The sequence below is a fragment of the Melanostigma gelatinosum genome (genome assembly GCF_949748355.1).
Source record: "Melanostigma gelatinosum genome assembly, chromosome: 3".
Lineage (NCBI taxonomy): Eukaryota > Metazoa > Chordata > Actinopteri > Perciformes > Zoarcidae > Melanostigma > Melanostigma gelatinosum.
Genome location: NC_136636.1, coordinates 28,242,098 through 28,262,562, shown reverse-complemented (window position 1 = coordinate 28,262,562; position 20,465 = coordinate 28,242,098). Strand labels below are relative to the sequence as shown.

At 40.8% G+C, this 20,465-nt stretch overlaps 1 protein-coding gene across 1 annotated transcript; it reads right to left on the bottom strand.

The window, feature by feature from the left end:
* Nucleotides 1-5,398: 5,398 nt before the first annotated feature.
* Nucleotides 5,399-18,213, bottom strand: LOC306797471 (putative chitinase 10; the record flags this gene model as incomplete). The annotated part of the gene is given in 23 exon segments (XM_079296837.1): nucleotides 5,399-5,676; nucleotides 6,047-6,179; nucleotides 6,262-6,378; nucleotides 6,507-6,689; nucleotides 6,777-6,900; nucleotides 6,979-7,103; nucleotides 7,562-7,727; nucleotides 8,207-8,263; nucleotides 8,469-8,673; nucleotides 8,777-8,803; nucleotides 15,131-15,373; nucleotides 15,525-15,648; nucleotides 15,652-15,657; nucleotides 15,779-15,895; nucleotides 15,989-16,171; nucleotides 16,760-16,767; nucleotides 16,770-16,873; nucleotides 16,970-17,094; nucleotides 17,182-17,347; nucleotides 17,507-17,554; nucleotides 17,770-17,955; nucleotides 18,059-18,089; nucleotides 18,189-18,213. Coding segments are annotated over 23 exon segments (2,781 nt in total).
* Nucleotides 18,214-20,465: the final 2,252 nt, after the last annotated feature.

Sequence of the window (20,465 nt, the reverse complement as noted above, 5' to 3'; positions counted from 1 at the left end):
GCAGTAGAAGTTGTAGTAGCATTTGAATAAGTACTAGTTGTAGCAGTAGTGATATTTGTAGTAGCAGTAGTAGTAGAAGTTGGAGTCGAAGTATTAGTAATTAGAAGAAGTAGTAGAAGTAGTAGTATCAGTAGTCGTAGTAATAGCTGTAGTAGTGGTCGTAGTATTTTATATAACAGTAGTAGTAGTATAATAAGTAGTAGTAGTAGTGGTAATAGTAAAGTCAGTTTTTGAAGTAGCAGTAGTAGTAGTACGAGTAGCAGTCGTACTAATAGCTGTAATAGTATTAGTACTGGTTATTAGTACTGGTAGTAGCAGGAATAGCAGTATTAGCAGTTGTGGTATAAGTAATAATAGTAGTGGTAGTGGTAGTAATAGCAGTAGTGGTAGTAATAATATTTATGGTAGCAGTAATAGCAGTAGCAGTAGTAGTAAAAGTAGCAACAGCAAAAGTTGAAGTAGTAGTAGTAGTAGTAGTAATACTAGAAATATTAGCAGTAGTAGTCGCAGTATTAGTAAGAGCATTCATTATTTCAACAAAAAAGCCTAATTTTGAGCTTAATGTTTAAACACAGTTAATCCATGAGGCTTTTATTTTGAAAGGGTGGGACTGGGTGGGGGAGGCAGGGGGAGAGGAGACATAATCATCATGTTTGACACATAAACAGAGGTTATTAAATGACAGGCTTCATCACAAGCAGTTCAGTTAGAATTCACTCTCTGGGGCTTTTATTTTGAAATGGGGTGTGGGGGAGAAGGGGAGAGGAGACAGAATCATAATGTTAGATAAACACAAACCGGTTATTAAATGACAGGCTCATCACAAGCATTTCAGTTAGGATTCATTCTGTGGGGCTTTTATTTTAAAATGGCGTGTGTGTGTGTGGAGGAGGGGGGAAAGATATAGAAATGGGGTACCGTGTTCTGTGGAAGATGTTTTTGAAGCAAAATTTAACATTGGTCTCTGTGGAGCAGAAAGTCGGTTTTCCTCTCAATTAACGGCTTCTGTGTCAAATGTGGAAATCTGTGGGATTCCACAGTAATTTTTCTATGACAACAGCATTAACAGCATTCCAACAATTAGCAGCAGCAGTAGTAGTTGTCGCAGTATTAGTAAGAGCATTAATTTTTTTAACAAAAAAGCCTAATTTTGAGCTTGTTTAAAAACAGTTAATCCATGGGGCTTTTATTTTGAAAGGGTGGTGCTGGGTGGGGGAGAGGAGACATAATCATAATGTCTGACACACATAACCAGAGGTTATTAAATGCCTGGAATTAACAGCAATTAACAGCATTCCAACAATAATTGCAAATATTTGCAAAATAATTTCTTAAGGAGGCAATAGTTAAAATACTGAATGGGCAAATAGTAATTTGTCACAGCCAAACAATCAACTTGAGAACACAGCCAATTAAAGCTGTTCCTCTGCAGCCATTCTTGCTTTCTGTCAGCAGATGAAGGAGCATCACAACAGGGAATCAACTCAATGAGATCCATCGGCCTCCTCTCTGACTGACAGTAAAGTCTTCAGCCTGGGGTTTCTGTTCAAGTACACAAAAAGAAAATGCAATCTAAAATCCCAATGTACATCACAGGAAAACATATTTTTATGACTAATCATTACCTGTTCTTGAGCTCGGTGAAGGATTTATAGAGGCTTTTTTCATTCCACTCATACTCAGTGATCTCATTAGCATGGTTGATGATGGCGAAGGCATACATCAGGTGGGTGCAAAGGAAGGGGTCCATGTTCTCCAGCAGGAATTTCCCCACGCTAGTTCTGTATCGCGACCAGTTAGTGAAATAACAGACCAGTTTGTCTGTGGTTGCTGGACCAAGGAAAAAAACCATTTCGTTTAGAAACAGTGCTAAAGTAAAATAAAAAAGAACCCACTCCTGTTCTTAAAATGTTTTTCTTACCTGAATGAATGAAGAGCTGCAGACCCACTGCAAGAGGCACAACTCGCATGTTATTACAGTTGAGTGACCTGCAATTTTGCTAAAAGAATATTACAGCACAATTATAGAAATACAGCAAAACATTTAGAATTGTTCACCAATTATACTCGCTACTCCTGCGTTCATCTCAGCTGTTTGTGTTCTCTTCCCAGCAGGAGTCTCCCGTCCTGTGGCTCCTCACACTGTGGGACAGAGACAGAGAAGTAGAAAATGTGCACGGCGTAACGTCACTCACATCTCCTATTACTATGAGTCACATGATATGGTATTCAAGCGCTCAATACCTCTACCAAACACAAAGTAGACCTACCTTACATCATGATGGGTATAATATCTGATGCATTACTCCTAACACGTTAGCATATTGCAGGTAAAGGTGGCATGACAAAAAGGAAATTATCAGTGTGTTTATTTAGTTTAGTTTGCTTTGAGTATGAAATTTAACAGCTGTCTCTTAGTCCCTTACAGGTGCTAAAGATTGGGAGCGTTTCGGTTGCCTCCACACAGCTCTCAACATGGCGACGACCGAGCCAGCAGCTGGCAGCTAATGGTGCTAACAGTGTGAACAGTGCAAACTACAGCATCAGTGATGACAGAGCTAACAGCGTTAATCTGAGGGGGAACCATGAGGGTGGGTGCTCTCTTCTGGTGGGGCACGCTCACGTGCACTAACATGCACTAAAAGCCTGCACTTGGAGTGGTCTCAAGATGAGAAAGGCACTGTATGAATCCAAGTCTGATTCTTGTACACAACTCATGCAGTGTAGCCTAATCCAAGTCTCATTCATCCAGTCGTATGCTCACTACTTCCCAAACACATGCATCTTGACTAAAACCTTACTATTTAAAACACTTGTCAACACAAGCCGTCATGTTTAAGTGAAGATGCATGTGTTTGGGAGGTAGTGAGCATACCACTGGATACATGGGACTTGATTATACTGCACCAGTTGTGCAAGAGTTTATAAACAGATGTTTTGATATAGTTGTTTTCTTCAAAAATAACAAATGGTTATTTTGTGGGTGAAGTATCCCTTTAATGTGAAGGTTGGACCAGGACACCGATACTATTTCTGCAGTTTAGAGTGACCCACTTCCTAAAGCATTTTTAACATGAAACTCCCATTTGAAACCCCACGCCCAATCATCCGTGCATCTTCTAATATCCACCAGGGTAACGATGATATGTTGTTGGTAACAGGGCGTGACCGACACTGGCAGGCAGGACAAAGGACATGATGAAGTGTCGAACTTTGGTTGCTGTGTAAGCAGAGAGAAGGATGCACAGGAAGAGTTGCAGTTACATTATTTTACTTTGTCGATTTCAGTGTCCTTTGTCTTAAATATTGAACTCTTGTTTGAATTTTTAATACAACTTATGCTCTATTCAACTTCTCTGTCTGGAAGCGTTTGAGTGACACCCGAGATACATCTTAAAATTCATGTTTTGTGGAGATGAGCTCTGGAAAATCCCCCTCATGTTCCTCCACATTTTGTATTGTAGAAAGAAATAAGGACCTTGTTGAAGATTTAAAAATTAAAGTTCTCTGCAATTATAAAAAAAAAAAGCAGAACTGTTGCTGCGTGTACACACGTACATATGTACGCAAAGTCACGTTTGGAACCTTCCTTTGGTTTGTCTCTCTCAAACTCGCAGGAACCAGTTTAAACAAAGTCCTCTGCATGCAATGCATATTGAAGTTCTGGCACAAATAATATTTGGCCAGTGTCCCCTGTTATAACAATTAATTGTCATTATATAATCCCACACTTATCAATGGCGTCTTAACTGTAAACTCCGCCAAGTTCACTGAACTGTAGGATTCCTTTCACACTGTGACTTAGTGTGCAAAGTTTCTCCCTCCACTACCTTCCCAACTTCTGTATTCTGGACTGAACACAATAGAAGTGCAAAAAAGTTCAAATGACGGGCGTAAACCCCATTTTCTGATGCCATGTTATACTCATGTGATGTTATATATCAAGTGATGTCCTCTTTGTTTGAGGTGAATTCTTCCCCACAGGGTTGCGTCTGGGGATGCATCAGTTTGGCTGTTTGAATGATCTTTTTGAAGGGTAGCATTTCAGGGGGAAGCAGAAATCCAGAGTTGAGATACTTCCTGTCATTAATCACCTTTTGAGTGCAGTATCAGTATCAGGCTAATAATGTTTAGATTCTCAACAATCACAGTCTGACTAAATATATACGAAAACAACCACTTAGTGCTCAAAAGGTAACTGAGCATCAAAGAAACAGGGTCCTGTTGCGCAAAAATCTGAGTTAAGGATTCTTTAAAATACAATTGCTTGCACAAACACCCTTAAGTCTCACGGTTTCTTTAAATTGCACCAATTAGTAGCAGAAAAGCATGTTGCTATTGCCAGATAAGTAACAACTTTGTTTGGCAAATTTTTTTTGAAATGTTAAAGCATGGTAGAATTAGAAAGCTAGCTAATTAGCGTACAGATTGCTACTTAGCTAGCTTGTTAATTCGGCCATTTTGTAATGCAACTAGCCAGTCATCTGACTCTTAGGAGAATCCGTCGACTCTCTTCCCGGCAAGCTGCGACCACACTGTATGCCCCGCAGACATCACCATAACAACTAACAACAATTGCCATTTTCTTTTGCCCTAATCAAATGACCATAGTAAACAGTTCAATATCCGTTCTACTCCTATTCTATTTGTATGTCCGCTACATAGATGGGCAATTGATTTTACACTATAGATTTAACCGGCAGGTTAAATAATTTGGTGACGATTTGTCATTTCATCTAGAGTTGGACAACTCAACTTTTCGCAGGTGTGCTCTTCTTGCAATTAATGATTGCTCTTCTGCCATTTTTTACTATCTAAAGGCCAACTGTGAGACAATAACAGGTGAGATGATATCACAGTGTAAGCCAACAAATGGTTTTCATGGAAACTGTTGAGTTTTAGAGCTGTAAAATCCTTCTCAATGCAGTAAATGCCTTCAAATTTCTTTTTTTGTTTAACCAAGGAAACCATTTTTCGTCATTCTATGTAACACCCTTAAAAGTAAGCCCCTCAGCTCAGGAGAACTAAAGCCTTGAGTTTCATACCTAAGAAGAAAACTAAAGGCTTTTTGTGCAGCTAGCTGGATTACATCCAAAAACGTTTTCTCAGTGGTAAAAGGCTTGTCATGACATAATAACATATCGGTTTGAGAAAAAACGTATGGAGTAGATTTTAATGACACATGGATTGAAATGACGAGCCAGTACTAAACAATGTGTACGAAAGTACGTTTTGTTTGCATGTTACATATTTGACAAAAAACAGCATTATATCTATACAACACTAATGATAGAGTAATTTAGGTAAATTATACACAGAGGATACAAGAGAACTTCAACAGTGGCTTTAATAGTTGACTTTTGCATCAGCTGTAATACACATTGTCTCAACTCAGGGCTCAGGGCCAGACGCAGCACTTGCAGCTGTCATCATAGACAGATCCAGGTCCGCATTGGTTCACGTGGGTGATGCCACCAGCACACATGTAGAACTTGTTCCGGTCATCTGGGTGGGGGTACAGGCCATCAGGTTTGCCGTTGCAGAAGCCAGATCCTGGGGCGTGGGTGGTGGTAGTGGCGGTGGTGGTTGGACGGGAGGTGGTGCTAGCACCAGGTTTGGGGGTGGTGGTGCTAGCACCAGGTTTGGGGGTGGTGGTAGGGGGCAGTGGGGGCAGTTCTGAATGGTAAAAAGAGAGGGAGGGGGTTGAAGCAAAGAAAATCAACATTTGTCTCTGACTGGACTATGATTTAAATGACTGTAGAATGTCATCTTGTCATCTATGCTTTATAGGCACTTATTACAGAGACACCTGGTGTCCAACTTGGTAACAAAAATACCTGATGCTGATTTAAATAAGAATTTAACTTGAAGAATATAATAATAAATTCATTGGGGATGTTTAATATGGTAGCCAAAGACAATTGATCCTAGAGGAATAATAGTAGGGATAATAATTATTAATCACTAGTCCACTAAAGATGGCAGACATTACTATCCGTCTTGACCGTAGTGTAATAACTTCTGCCTGGAAATGCTTTGGACTTACCAACATTAAGAAGTTTGCGGAGATGAGCCAGCAGAGGATGTCTACCCTCGCCGCAGAATCGTCCTGCAAAATCATCCAAATCAAGGGCCCACACAAAGGCACCACCAAACTTCTGATCCTGCAGGTAACGCACCTATTGGGGCAAAAATAAACTGGTGTAAATACTTTGGATTTGCTATGAATATGTTAAATTCTACAGCTGATATGCCACCTACCTTGTTCTCATAGCTCTCCTTGGTGTCAAATCCCACCCACTCACTGTTCTTGGTGGCATAGGGAACCATCTGGTCCTCAATCCACTGAAGAGTGGTGCCTTTCATGAATCCACAGATCTAGACCATAGACATCATGAGGTTTGTGTAGCTTTACATTTCATTTGTACTTTGTCTTTCAAGCAGGCCATTAAATGGCACTGTAACTGATATACTGTTGACCATATAAAGCCTTATCTAAATTCTACCTCATAGTAGGACCAGAATCCAGCTTCACGTGTGAATGGTCCGGCTGATGCAGGACCGCTAGCTGGGGCTCCAACTCCAGTGCTGGATGATGTCAGACGGAAGGTACGACCATAAGCAGCAAATCCCATTCTGAGCTTCTCCAATGGGGTGCCTTTGTCTCTCCAGTACTTCATGGCATAGTCCTACAAAAGTTGATGGAAGAGCTGAAGTAAAACCAAGGGGTAGGTACCTCTAAGTTCATTCATCTCCAGTTACCAATGTCAACTTACGGTGTTAAAGTAGACGAGATCACCAAAGTCCAAAGATCCACGGAACAGTGGACTGTTGTGTCCAGTGAACCGCTCCCAAGTTCCATGAAAGTCGTAGGTCATCACATTGATGAATTCCAGTTCCCTGAAGATAGGGGAAAATATTTATTAAAAGAAAGTGTTGTAGAACTCCCAGTTTTTCTCTCTTAAGAGGCACACTCACTTTGCAATCTCAGCAATCTCATATCCAGCATCGATGGTTCCCTTTCCAGCAGACACTGCAGCAGTTACCATGAGCTGAGGATTGCCGGTGGACTTGGCCTCAGCTGCATAGGCAACAACAAGCTCCTGCAAATAAAGACCAAGAGGAAGTAAGAAAGAAGTCAACTTAGATAGTTGATAGATAGATAGATACTTTATTCATCCCGAGGGGGAAATATGTCTGTAGCAGCAGCAAACGAAGTTACACAGTAAAATAAAAATATTAAGTATGGAAAATGCACAATATATATCATACAATAAAATAAGAGAGTATAACCTATTCATTTAAAGAACATAAAGTAATAAAAAATGCAGAAAAATGCACAGTATATACAATAAAATAGAATGGTATTAAATACACAAAGTAGGAAAACTAAACAGCAGTGCAAAAGATCGCCAACAGCAGCAACAACCGTGTAGCGGTGTTGTAGTCATTTGAAGGATGATCTGGCCAGAGGTGATTTATTGTACAGTCTTGTGACTTGGTGAAAACCACAGAAAAGTAGCTGTGAATTGCAGCTAGAAACTCAAGCAGGAGTACCCACCCTGCAGAGCAGAGTGAACCGCTGTTTGTCCTCTGGAGGACTTCCACGCGCACCAGGGTACTCCCAGTCCAGATCCAGACCATCAAATCCATGAGTCCTCAGGAATTTAATGGAGGACTGGATGAACGTTTGACGATTGGCTGGAGAGGACACCATGATGGAGAACCTGCAGGGAAGATTATGCTCTGTTTTCATACTCGGTACGATCCAAATCCCTTTTTGCGACAGAAGCCTTTGGCCTTTAGCAGCCCTTAGCTTTTGGGAAAAACACCTGACCACAGTTTTAAAGGCAAGCATGATTAATATTTGAGATTGTGTTAATTGGAAATGTGGTTTGTTGTTAAAATATTTGAGGTTTTACAAATGAGCATCAAAGCTAGAAGACCACACTATCTGGTTAGCTGTTTATTGTTGATTTGTTCTAAACATACGGTTATGGAAGTAGAAACTAGTACTGCAAGTGGCTAACTGCTGTATGTTGAAGACAACAAAGAAAACAAAAACTATACAACTATACTAAGGCTATATCTTACCTTCATTTTGTGACAGTTAAGACTTCATTGGACTTTCAGGATGTTTCAAGAATGTAGTGGTTACTACATGTGTAAGCATGTGATACATTGGGTGATTTGAAATGTTACTCACTGACGTGAACCAAAGTTCCATCCACCAACAGCCAGCAGAGTCTTCAGATGAGGATTTCTGGAAACAGCACAGACGGTAGGTCATTTCAGACTTCAGTAGTTTGTTTACATTTTACAGTAGGGAACATCTCTGACCTTGAGTCATTGTTTAAGCAAAGTCCCAATTTTAGCACGCATTACCCTGCTGAGGGCCTCTTGTGCAAGGCACTGAACCTCTGCTAGCTTAGCCTGACCTTTGACCTATCTCAACTATTGCCACTTACTTGTTCTTGAGGCCATTGAAAGACTTGTAGAGGACGTCATCATTCCACTCGTAGGTAATCAGCTGGTTGTTACTGTTGATGATGGAGAAGGCGTAGATCAGGGTGGTGCACAGGAAGGGGTCCACATCTTGTGGCATGTACTTCCCCTCACCAGGTCTGTACTGGGACCAGTTGGTGAAGTAGCATACCATCTGGGTGGCAGATCCTGTGTTGGAGTAAATAAACATTAAAGAAGCATTGAGTCCAGTCATTTCAAGTGAAAATCCAGATCAAATGTTGCCAGTTGATCAAAAAGTATTACGACTTACCCAGCTGGCATATCACCAGACATAAGCCTAAAGAATATAGAAAAGAAATGGTTAGACAAAGAAAAGCACCAACCTAAATATATTACAGGTCGAGTGTGTAGGATCTGGTGGCATGTAACTGTGACACAACCAAAGAGAACCTTCTCTCGTGTGCCAAGCATATAGGAATGCAACAGCGGCCACATGAAAACGTAAAAATATTAAAACATGAATGAATCTTTGGTTTGTCCATTCTGTTAGTGAAGAGTAATACAGCACCAAATGTAGATAAATACCTGCTAGAAGTGTGAGCCTGGTCATCTTGAATTCACTTCTCACGACACTGGAATACTAGTAGACACAAAGTGAACCAGGGTCAATGATAGAAACAACAGCAGAAACAAGCATTCTCAAGATAATCACCGTTCAAAATAAGAACTTAGAGGCATTGTTTTACCTGGTAAACTCACCTTGGTGATGAGAGACCCAAATAACAGCAGCAGAGTTTGGCCTTTTATACAGTCGATTGTGCACAGAGAAAGGAGGAGGTGTAGCAGCCTTTGATACATTGGGGTAATAAATGTTGTGATTATTAGAACATGTTTTGATAAGATCCTGCGAAGTCTGAACCGTAGGATATATAGATAATAATTTACTGAGTGCAGCACTCTGTTCACATCATGCATTCAACACATGAACTGGTTGTCATTGAGGTCTGTAAATAGAAGCCAAAATGTCATGTCATCTGATCATAGTCCTGATATTTGTTTGGATAAACGTCTCATTGTTACTAGAAGTTAAAACGTCACTTTTAAATCAATTAATTAATTACATTCAGTCAACTGATAATTCATATTTGATCATTAAAAACAATTAGTAGTTTATTCAGCCTGCAAACCCAGACATTAGCTGGTTCCAGTTTCATATTATTGAAATTAAATACCTACGTTTGATTTTCAGCATTGGGCTACATTGTCTTCATACATTTACACTAGTGGACGAGTGAATAACATGCACAGCCTGCGTAAAGTGTATTATTTGTGTGTATATATTTATAGTCTAGTCTCGGCTGCAACTCGTGTTACATTTGTCACATTTGAAATGAAACTGGACAAGAGAAAGTTAAGTGAAATTAAAAAAATACTCACTATGTGACAATTAATATGTTTTGACTGAATGCACAACAACAACAATAATAAAAACAAATGCAATATTTAATAAATGAATAGAGGTTGCGACTCTTGTTTCATTCTTGACCTTTGATTCATTTATCTCGTTCCTTTGTTGGACACAATGACCGTTGACCATCAAGATGTTCCACTGCTGGCAGCTTGTTTTTACACATTCACTTGGAGATAAGTGTGCAGCTGGCCGGGGCATTCTGGGACACAGAGTGCTATGATAGTGGTGTGGTAGTGTAGTGGTGTGGTAGTGTAGTGGTAGTGGTAGTGGTGTGGTAGTGTAGTGGTGTGATAGTGTAGTGGTAGTGTAGTGGTGTGGTAGTGTAGTGGTGTGGTAGTGTAGTGTAGTGGTGTGATCGTGTAGTGGTGTAGTGGTGTGATAGTGTAGTGGTGTGATCATGTAGTGGTGTAGTGGTGTGATAGTGTAGTGGTGTGATAATGTAGTGGTGTGGTAGTGTAGTGGTGTGGTAGTGTAGTGGTGTGATAGTGTAGTGGTGTGGTAGTGGTGTGGTAGTGTAGTGGTGTGATAGTGTAGTGGTGTGGTAGTGGTGTGATAGTGTAGTGGTAGTGTAGTGGTGTGGTAGTGTAGTGGTGTGGTAGTGTAGTGTAGTGGTGTGATCGTGTAGTGGTGTAGTGGTGTGATAGTGTAGTGGTGTGATAGTGTAGTGGTGTGATAGTGTAGTGGTAGTGGTGTGGTAGTGTAGTGGTGTGATAGTGTAGTGGTAGTGTAGTGGTGTGGTAGTGTAGTGGTGTGGTAGTGTAGTGTTGTGATAGTGTAGTGGTGTGGTAGTGGTGTGGTAGTGTAGTGGTGTGATAGTGTAGTGGTGTGGTAGTGTAGTGGTGTGGTAATGTAGTGGTGTGGTAGTGTAGTGGTGTGATAGTGTAGTGGTGTGATAGTGTAGTGGTGTGGTAGTGGTGTGGTGTGATAGTGTAGTGGTGTGGTAGTGTAGTGGTGTGGTAATGTAGTGGTGTGGTAGTGTAGTGGTGTGATAGTGTAGTGTTGTGATAGTGTAGTGGTGTGGTAGTGGTGTGGTAGTGTAGTGGTGTGATAGTGTAGTGGTGTGGTAGTGTAGTGGTGTGGTAATGTAGTGGTGTGGTAGTGTAGTGGTGTGATAGTGTAGTGGTGTGATAGTGTAGTGGTGTGGTAGTGTAGTGGTGTGATAGTGTAGTGGTGTGGTAGTGTAGTGGTGTGATTGTGTAGTGGTGTGGTAGTGTAGTGGTGTGATAGTGTAGTGGTGTGGTAGTGTAGTGGTGTAATAGTGTAGTGGTGTGATAGTGTAGTTGTGTGGTAGTGTAGTGGTGTGGTAGTGTAGTGGTGTGATAGTGTAGTGGTGTGGTAGTGTAGTGGTGTGATAGTGTAGTGGTGTGGTAGTGTAGTGGTGTGATAGTGTAGTGGTGTGGTAGTGTAGTGGTGTGATAGTGTAGTGGTGTTGTAGTGTAGTGGTGTTGTAGTGTAGTGGTGTGATAGTGTAGTGGTGTGGTAGTGTCGTGGTGTAATAGTGTAGTGGTCTGGTAGTGTAGTGGTGTGATAGTGTAGTGGTGTGATAGTGTAGTGGTGTGAAGCACATAGGAGGTGTAATCTTCAAACCACAACGATATTAAGTATGGCAGCTGGTGACAAACTAGTAACATCTCTCGTGACTGTAAAATAATGAATTCAAATAGAAAATATTTACCACAATGTTGAAATGTAATATGTTTTGACAAATTAAATAATAAAACAAAAGAGACATTGTGTTGTTTTTATTTTGTATGTTATTGTGGCAACTACATTTTATTACTGATTAATCTACAAATTTGACAAAATTACTTGAACTGTACCCCATTAATAATTTAGTCTAGTATATTTAATAACATAGTTATGACAAATTGCCATCCAAAATTGTCAGTGCCTATAGCTCCCTGCTTTGTCTGAGGTTGCGGATTGCAAGCAATGAAAACTTCTCCCTTGTGCCCAGCCTGTAAAAGAACTACAGTGGCTGATGTAAAAACGTGAACACTTGAACGGCCCTATCTACAGCCAGTGTTTCTAGGCTACTGTAGAAACATGCCGGTAGATATAAATGACTCATTCCAAGCTTACGGAAACACAACAACACTTCTTTTCAGAATTGTTAATAACATTGTGTTCCATTTCTGGAAATAGATCCCACTAAATGCGACACACTTGTCCTTGATTAAGCGTGTGACTTGTACATAAATTCACGGCTTGTACAGTCGTTATGAAAGGGATAATAAGCTATAGATACCAAAACTGAGGAACTGCAGTTTTTTGCGAACTTCCACATTGGCTTCATTTTTCAAATGCGGAAGTTGCTGCTTGCACCACATACAGCATTACCAGTAGTGTCACACTATTCCACTACAGGTAGCAGTATCACACCAAGATTTGCTGCAATGCACCAACAAAGAAGAAAAAGACTGCAGGCCAGTAAATATACTTAAATAATCGTCCACGATACACACACTGTTCTGGTGAGAACCACTGAACAACATTTTAGTTAAACTCCACAAAAAAGCAGCAGCTAGTAATGAAGCAGTTACTTTTCTAATTAACATAGAACATAATATAAACATAAAAGCTAAACATTCTCACTTCAAGAAGCTGTGCTAGTCATAACACAAATATTGTGTGAACAAAGCAAAATGATGGAGTAAAATTCCCACCTTGAGTACAACGCAATCATTAAGAACTAAGAAAGGTGTGATTGTTTAAATTGGACATGGCTCCTGTGAGCCCAGCTCATTCTTTCTTCTGTCTTTAAGGTGAGTGCTCAACAGACAATAAGGGCAACTGATGCTAACTAGATGAATGGTTATCACCACGTCATATCATTATTCCTGGATACAGCATATGAACAGGTATATGACAACAGTATCACTGGGATTTCTTTCCCACTAGATTGAAATGAGTCTTCTGAACCAGAGAGCTATCTCTCTCTACACAGACTGACTAGCTCTTGCTATGGTGGTGTGTACAGTCTACTGCTATGCAGCTACAGCAACACCAGGTGCTGCTGCATGAAGCTGACGGTAGGCGTCTTACCCTCTGGGTAATGCAGTTAGTTATTGTAAGCACCTTCTATCTTTCCATTCACCTACAGTAGCAACTGCATGCAGCTTCCAACCGTTCTCTTTTCCAACTTATGTCATATGCAATGAATGTGTTGAGGATATCTTATGTGTAAAGATTGTAAAGCCCTCTGAGGCAAATTTTTTATTTGTGATTTTGGGCTTTACAAAATAAATTGAACTGAATTGAATTGAACAGTACATGTTGCAAGCAAACTACACCAAATGATACAGTCACGAGTAAAGCCAAATTATGAGGTAACATTCTGGCAGGCATTCAGAGATATACTGTCTCCATCTCATTTGGCACAAACACCATGCGGTGCCCGATAGATACTGAGGTGTTTGTGCTGACGCACCCCTATCACTTGCCTGAGAATCAATGCAAAGGTCCTCGGGCAGAAATATAAGCGATGCTGAAAACTGTAATGAAAATTTCCCTCTGTGACTGATATTGTGCTATTGTACAAATATGTCATGCATCAGCCTTTAAGCTCAATGGCACAATTCTGCAATATGACTATTTCATGTTGAATGAATATTTGCAGTTTTGGAGCCAAGCTAGTCCGTGCCGTCTCTTCTATGTGATGGTGGAATTCTGCTGAGATGTTAATTTATTGTTTAAAAGTATCCATTCATAATTAGTGCTTAATTTGAACCTGTAAGTGCTTGGATGACATTTACAGCTTATGTTTGCACTAATTAGCACTGCAGTGTTGTAAATGCAGATACAGGTGCCTTATGATTCTTGTTTGTGTGTTTATGAGCGTCTCTGGGTTTGTACCAAATTATCCTTTTGTTAGATTTTGTAAAATTTGACCAACCCGACAAAATCCTAAATTCCAATTTATGTTTAAGTAAAATATTAATCAAATTAGTGTTTTCAAAACCCTATGTTCAGTGTACCTTTAAAATGATTAATATCATGTGATACAAAACAAAACCCATCATCTAATAACTCCAGTTTGCTAACATTGAAAGCTCACAGCACATCTGTGACGTTGGCTTGATTGGAGCTTCATAAGATTTGTCTGCGGTGTACTTGTTACCACAAAGTAGCCTGTGGGAGCATTCTGCTTTCACCAGAATAAACTGGTTGGATTGAAATGCGCCAGTTTGTGCCTCATTCATCACCCAATGCAAGATAAAGTACACACCTGTGCAGGCGCTGCATGCTGTTTACATTTCCAAACCAGAAGGGAGTGTCTGAACTTGAACTCCATTTGAACCTCTCAAAATGGCATTGAGTGTTTGTTTGTATAACGTTCACCATTTATGCTATTGATATAATTCTCCATGTGTAGGGTCAGGTGGTTCACTATTTGTCAAACAAATATTTGATTCATCACTTTTATTGTGATGGACCACATTCTAAACCAGAGGTCTTCAGCAGGGGGTCCGCGACCCCTAGGGGGTCCGCGGAGGTACTGCAGGGGGTCCGCGGACTTTTTGGTTGATTAGACAATTTAAAAAAAAAAGAAGTTTTTACCCAAACATGAATCTGTCCATTATTTTGACAGTTCAGTATTGTATGCAAGATAACAGGTATGTTTATGCATGGCAGTGGCACTAATAAGCCATCACTAATTTTTGTTTCCACATTTATGTCACTTTTCCACATCACTTTGAATATCTTGTGCATGATTATCTGACAGACAATGTTGATATTGGCATTGGTATCAGTTGACAAGGTGTATTTATAAATGGCAGTGGCACGGCCTCCCTACTCACTCCTTGCACATGTTTATAATAAAAACATGAATATATGAACCTGTGTATTATTTGAATAGCTTAGTATTGAATGCACAATAAAGAAGTATGTTTATACATGGCACTAGGCCCAGTTTAATATAAAATGTTGCACAATTTTATACAATATATATGGTCGGGGGTCCCTGCTCCATCTCTCTATCAGTTTGGGGGTTCTTGGCCTGAAAAACGTTGAAGACCCCTGTTCTAAACATTACAATGTTGCAGCTTTTTAAAGTCAAAAAGCACAAGAATAGATCTTTGTCAGAGGCCTTCAACTTGTAGAGTCAGTACTCAGATGTCAGTGACAGTCTTACACAAGGTAACACTTAGGGCCACGAACAACACTTGCAGCTGTCATCAAAGATGGTACCCTCTGCACACGCGCTCAGAAAGGTTTGGCCTCCCGCACACATGTAGAAGCTGGCGCTGTCAGCTGAGTTGGGGTACATGCCGTCAGCCTTGTCTTTGCAGAAGCCCCGTCCTGGGATAGGGACAGTTGTCTTGGTGGATGGAGCATTGGTGGTACCACTGGGTTTGGGGGTTGTTGTGGAGGTTGGTGCTGTGGTAGTAACACTAGGTTTCTTGGTTGTGGTTAATGGAAGTGGAGGCATCTCTGTGACAAGTGGAAGGCACAAAAAGACAACATTAAACCAATAGGTCAATTTTGTTAGAATATGGCATGTATAAATGGAACCACTGTATTTCCCAAAAACCTGCCAAAGACCTTTACACTGCACATGATAACTTCATTGTTCTTTTCTTACCAACATCGACGAGTTTACGCAGATGGGACAGCAGAGGATGGATTCCCTGTCCACAGAACTCTCCTTTAAAGTCATCCAGATCCAAGGCCCACACAAAGGCACCGCCGTACTTCATATCCTTCATCTACTGGACCTGAGGTTTGAACAAGAAGATGAGTCAACCAAAAGATAATGAAAAATGTATCCATCTCTTGAATACCACCCTGCACGCCAACCCTAAATATGTAATCCCTGTGTATTGATGTGCTACCTACCTTGATCTCATAGCTCGCCCTGGTGTCGAATCCCACCCACTCATTGTTCTTGCTGGCATAGGGAACTTTCTGGTCCTCAATCCACTGAATGGTGGTACCCTTCAGAAAGGTGCAGACCTGAAAGACCAGAATAAACAATGCCATTGGATTGTTTGATGGTCCATCCATTCTACTCGTGAAACAATGAATTTCATTTAGTTCATACTCTACCTCATAGTAGGACCAGAATCCAGCTTCATGTGTGAATGGGCCGGCTGATGGAGCACAGCTAGCTGGGGCTCCAACGCCAGTGCTGGATGATGTCAGACGGAAGGTACGACCATAAGCAGCAAATCCCAACATCAGCTTCTCCACTGGGGTGCCGTTGTCTCTCCAGTATTTCATGGCATGGTCCTAAATGAAAATGGAAGGATATGAATGACGTGGATTTGTTCATGCATACAGTAGCAACTGACAGTGCATGTCAGGAATCAAAACATTATTCTAGGGATTTGTCATTGCACTTCCATAAAGTTGGGGGCTTGTGAGAGATGAAGCAGCAGAGGCCGAGAAGTGTCATGCCTAAAAAGTGCTGGATCCTATATTAGTCACAGACTTTAAAAAGCTCAGTTGTAGTTGTAGCCCCATTGGTACTCCCCAAAATTAGTAAACACACGTTTATATGTAAAATTGGCGGAGGGGATGATGATGAAGAAGTTAAGGTAATTTAGCAGTAGGCCTGACTAATTAAACTGAACAAAGTCAAAACAAAGATAAATGTATTTCCTGCACTGTAATTGATTGTTCCTCATCACATGACATGAGGTGCCAACTGCAGTGTTCAGAAGTTGAACTATTTGTCTCGGGTTGCAGCCGACGCACCCTGAAGAATAGGCAATTGGGAACGCTTGCGCAGCATTACGGCGTCACGCCTCCTGCACGTCTACATTGACAACAATGGATTTTAGGGTGCAAATACGCAACATGTGAATGAACCCTTACAGTGTGGGGTCACCAGTGTCATGTGAGCCGCGGTACAGTGGGCTGTTGTGACCAGTGAACCGCTCCCAAGCACCATGGAAGTCATAGGTCATCACATTGATGAAGTCCAGATGCCTGGAATGCATATCAAATACTGATTAAGACAAGCTACTATCATCACAAACAGTGATTCTTTTAATATAATAGCATTTTCAAAAAAATCTGCAGTGCTTGGCAATCTCAGCAATCTCATATCCAGCATAGATGGTTCCCTTTCCAGCAGACACTGCAGCAGTTACCATGAGCTGAGGATTGCCATTGGCCTTGGCCTCAGCTGCGTAGGCTTCAACAAGTTCCTGCAAGTAAAGACAATGAATTACTTAAAAAAATATAGTGTTATCAATGTAATATATAAATATGATCCTCAAGAGTTCCTGACCCACCTTGCAGAGCAGACTGAACCTCATCTTGTCCACTGGGGGACTCCCACGAGATCCAGGGTACTCCCAGTCCAGATCCAGACCATCAAATCCATGAGTTCTCAGGAATTTGATGGAGGACTGGATGAAGGTTTGACAGTTAGCTGGTGTGGACACTATGATGGAGAACCTGAGCAAATTTGTTTCACTCTAAATAAGACTTATACTGACATGCATTAGAGCTTTTGAGTTCGACATATTTCATGCTTCTATTTCTGTCTCAATCTATTTCTTGTTTGGGATGTTTTTAAAGGAGCACACATTTGATAAACGAAGTAGAAACACTCACTGAGTTGAGCCAAAGTTCCGTCCACCAACAGCCAGTAAGGTCTTCAGACTGGGGTTCTTTTAAAACATACACATGGTTTGGTATGATTTGTTTATTGCAGAATTGAGTTGAAAAAGCCTTTTATCACATTCAGTGTTTGTATATATATCTAAACTGGGATTTTTTAATTTCACATTTCAATTTTGGTCATTCACACACAGATTAAAGCTCAAGCTGCAACCGCTGGGGAGACTATTTAATACCATTGAAAGACAAGTTCTTACTTGCTCTTCAGGCCGTTGAAGGTCTCGTCATTCCATTCACAGGTAACCAACTTGTTTTTGTTGCTGACGATGGAGAAAGCATAAATCAGATGGGTGCACAGGAAAGGATCCACATCTTGGGGCGTGTATTTCCCAGTCCCAGGTCTGTACTGGGACCAGTTGGTAAAATAGCACACCATCTGTAACCTCTATTATTTTAAGACACACATACATCTACACTTTGAAGTTTGTCAATACAAACTTCAAATAGTTGTACGACCATGTCATAAGTTTTACTTAGAAGTGTAACTTACACAGCTGGCACATCACCAGGCACAAGCCTAAAGAGAGGTACACATTGAGAATGAATTGCAGATATTAAATTGAATTTATCATGTGATCAAGATGATGTAAAGCACTGAGGAATGATGACTGTTTACCTGCTAGAATAGTCAGCTTAGTCATCTTGATTTTCAAAGCTCACAACTTAAACTTCTTTTTTTCTAGAACAAATAAACAGAAGGAAAACACAAATACAAAACAAATTAATACAATATGATTGCATATTCTTTGAAATTGTACAAAATGTACAATTTGGCAATTAATATTTTGAAGCATATGGCCTGTAAACAATTTTGGGCTAGTGCACAGTATCTCCACCAATGTGAACTATCATAGTTTCTTGTCAAACAATATCAGTCAATTATATATTAGTTACCCCCAAGCTGTCATAATAAATGTAACTCATTTCACATTGTTTCAGAAATTCTGAATAGCAGCAATGTCATGAATTGCACATGTAGCAACTGTAGCGTTAGACATTCAATCTTCTATACATGAAGAGCAGGATACCAGCCCTCCTCACACACCATGAAGGGGAGTGGGCAATAATGATGAGTTGCTTCTGTACGTACAGAAGGGGATATGATAAGTAACATCAGGCCTGAACTGACATATGGTGATAAGCTTTAGTATATGGCAGAAACGGTTTGAAAACAACCTATTTCTCTGAAAGATATGACTCATGACATGAAAGCTTTTACCCGGAATATTCAATGCAGCAAAACAAAAACAGAAAATAAGTATATTTCTGGGGGACCTGAACACAGCTGTGTTTTTATGTTTCAGTCATTTGTCAGCAGGTGTTACCATGGGAACACAGCTCAACAATGTCTTTGACTTGTCCCAGGACATCGTGGCCTCACATAGAGTCAGTCATGCTGTCTGCTGTGTATGCTTTACTACTCTTCACTGATGGTCTCTAAGAGCTGATGCAGTAGATTATGAGCATTAGCAGAGACTGCAGCTGGAACATATGTGTCATAGATGAATTCAGAATCATTTGAGGCTGGGCTGGCATCAGTGTGGTTTCATCAGAAAATATATGTTATGCTGACCACATCATGGCATGTTAAGCGTGATTTATGCTTGCCACATCAGCGAGAGTGTCTGTGCGGCCAAAGTGGCGTCGTATCTATCAGTGACTGTTTTTGAATAGTCATTAGGCCCATTGTTCATAGTGCAGCTTTAAAGGAGTACTTTAACCCCAAAATGACAAATGTTTTATCAATTACTCACCCTATGTTACCTTGGATTCTTGAAGAAGTCTTTCTTGCATGCCTCCATGTTGAACGGAGAATACATGACTGAGAAAATCCTGCATAAACAGTCTGATGCTTGCGGAAGCGCTACTCGTCTGTGCGAGTACTGTTTATGTGAAACAAATACATGTGCTTGTTGAGTAGTGAGCATAGAACTGGATAAATAAGACTTGGATTTCATTGCAGGAGTTGTGTGAGAGTTTGTAAACGGATGTGTCAATATAGGTTTGCTGTGTTAGACCTGAACTAAATTTACGTCAATGCATCAAAAAAAATTCAGTTTTTTGATACTTTGTCTGCCCTGCCCTGGCATGCCAAAAAACAAAGTTTTCTTCAAGAATTCAATGTAACACAACGTGAGTAATTGTACAAATGATCAGGTTGTGGGTGAAGTATTCCTTTAATTAAAGGCCCAGTGTGTACGATTTAGTGGCATCTAGTGGTGAGGTCATCTTTAGGATTTAAGTATAACTAGGAGCTACTCTTATATTATCTTATCTGTTCTTATTCATGACTACTGTCCTCCTGTCCTCTGTCCTCTGTCTTCTGTCCTCCTGTCCTCTGTCTTCTGTCCTCCTGTCCTCTGTCTTCTGTCCTCCTGTCCTTTGTCCTTTGTCCTTTGTCCTCTGTCCTCTGTCCTCCTGTCCTCTTGTCCTTCTGTCCTCCTGTCCTCATGTCCTCTTGTCCCCTTGTCCTCCTGTCCTCTGTCCTCCTGTCCTCTTGTCCTTCTGTCCTCTTTTCCTCTTGTCCTCTGTCCTCTTGTCTGCCTGTCCTCTGTCCTCTTGTCCTCTTGTCCTCTGTCCTCTTGTCCTCCTGTCCTCTTGTCCTTCTGTCCTCTTGTCCTCTTGTCCTCTGTCCTCTTGTCCTCTTGTCCTCTGTCCTCTTGTCTGCCTGTCCTCTGTCCTCTTGTCCTCTTGTCCTCTGTCCTCTTGTCCTCCTGTCCTCTTGTCCTTCTGTCCTCTTGTCCTCTGTCCTCTTGTCTGCCTGTCCTCTGTCCTCTTGTCCTTCTGTCCTCATGTCCTCATGTCCTCCTGTCCTCCTGCCAGCAGCTTTGTGTGTGTGTTCATGTCTGTGTGTGAGTAGTTGGAGGAGCTCAGCCGGACAGAGAGAGCAGAT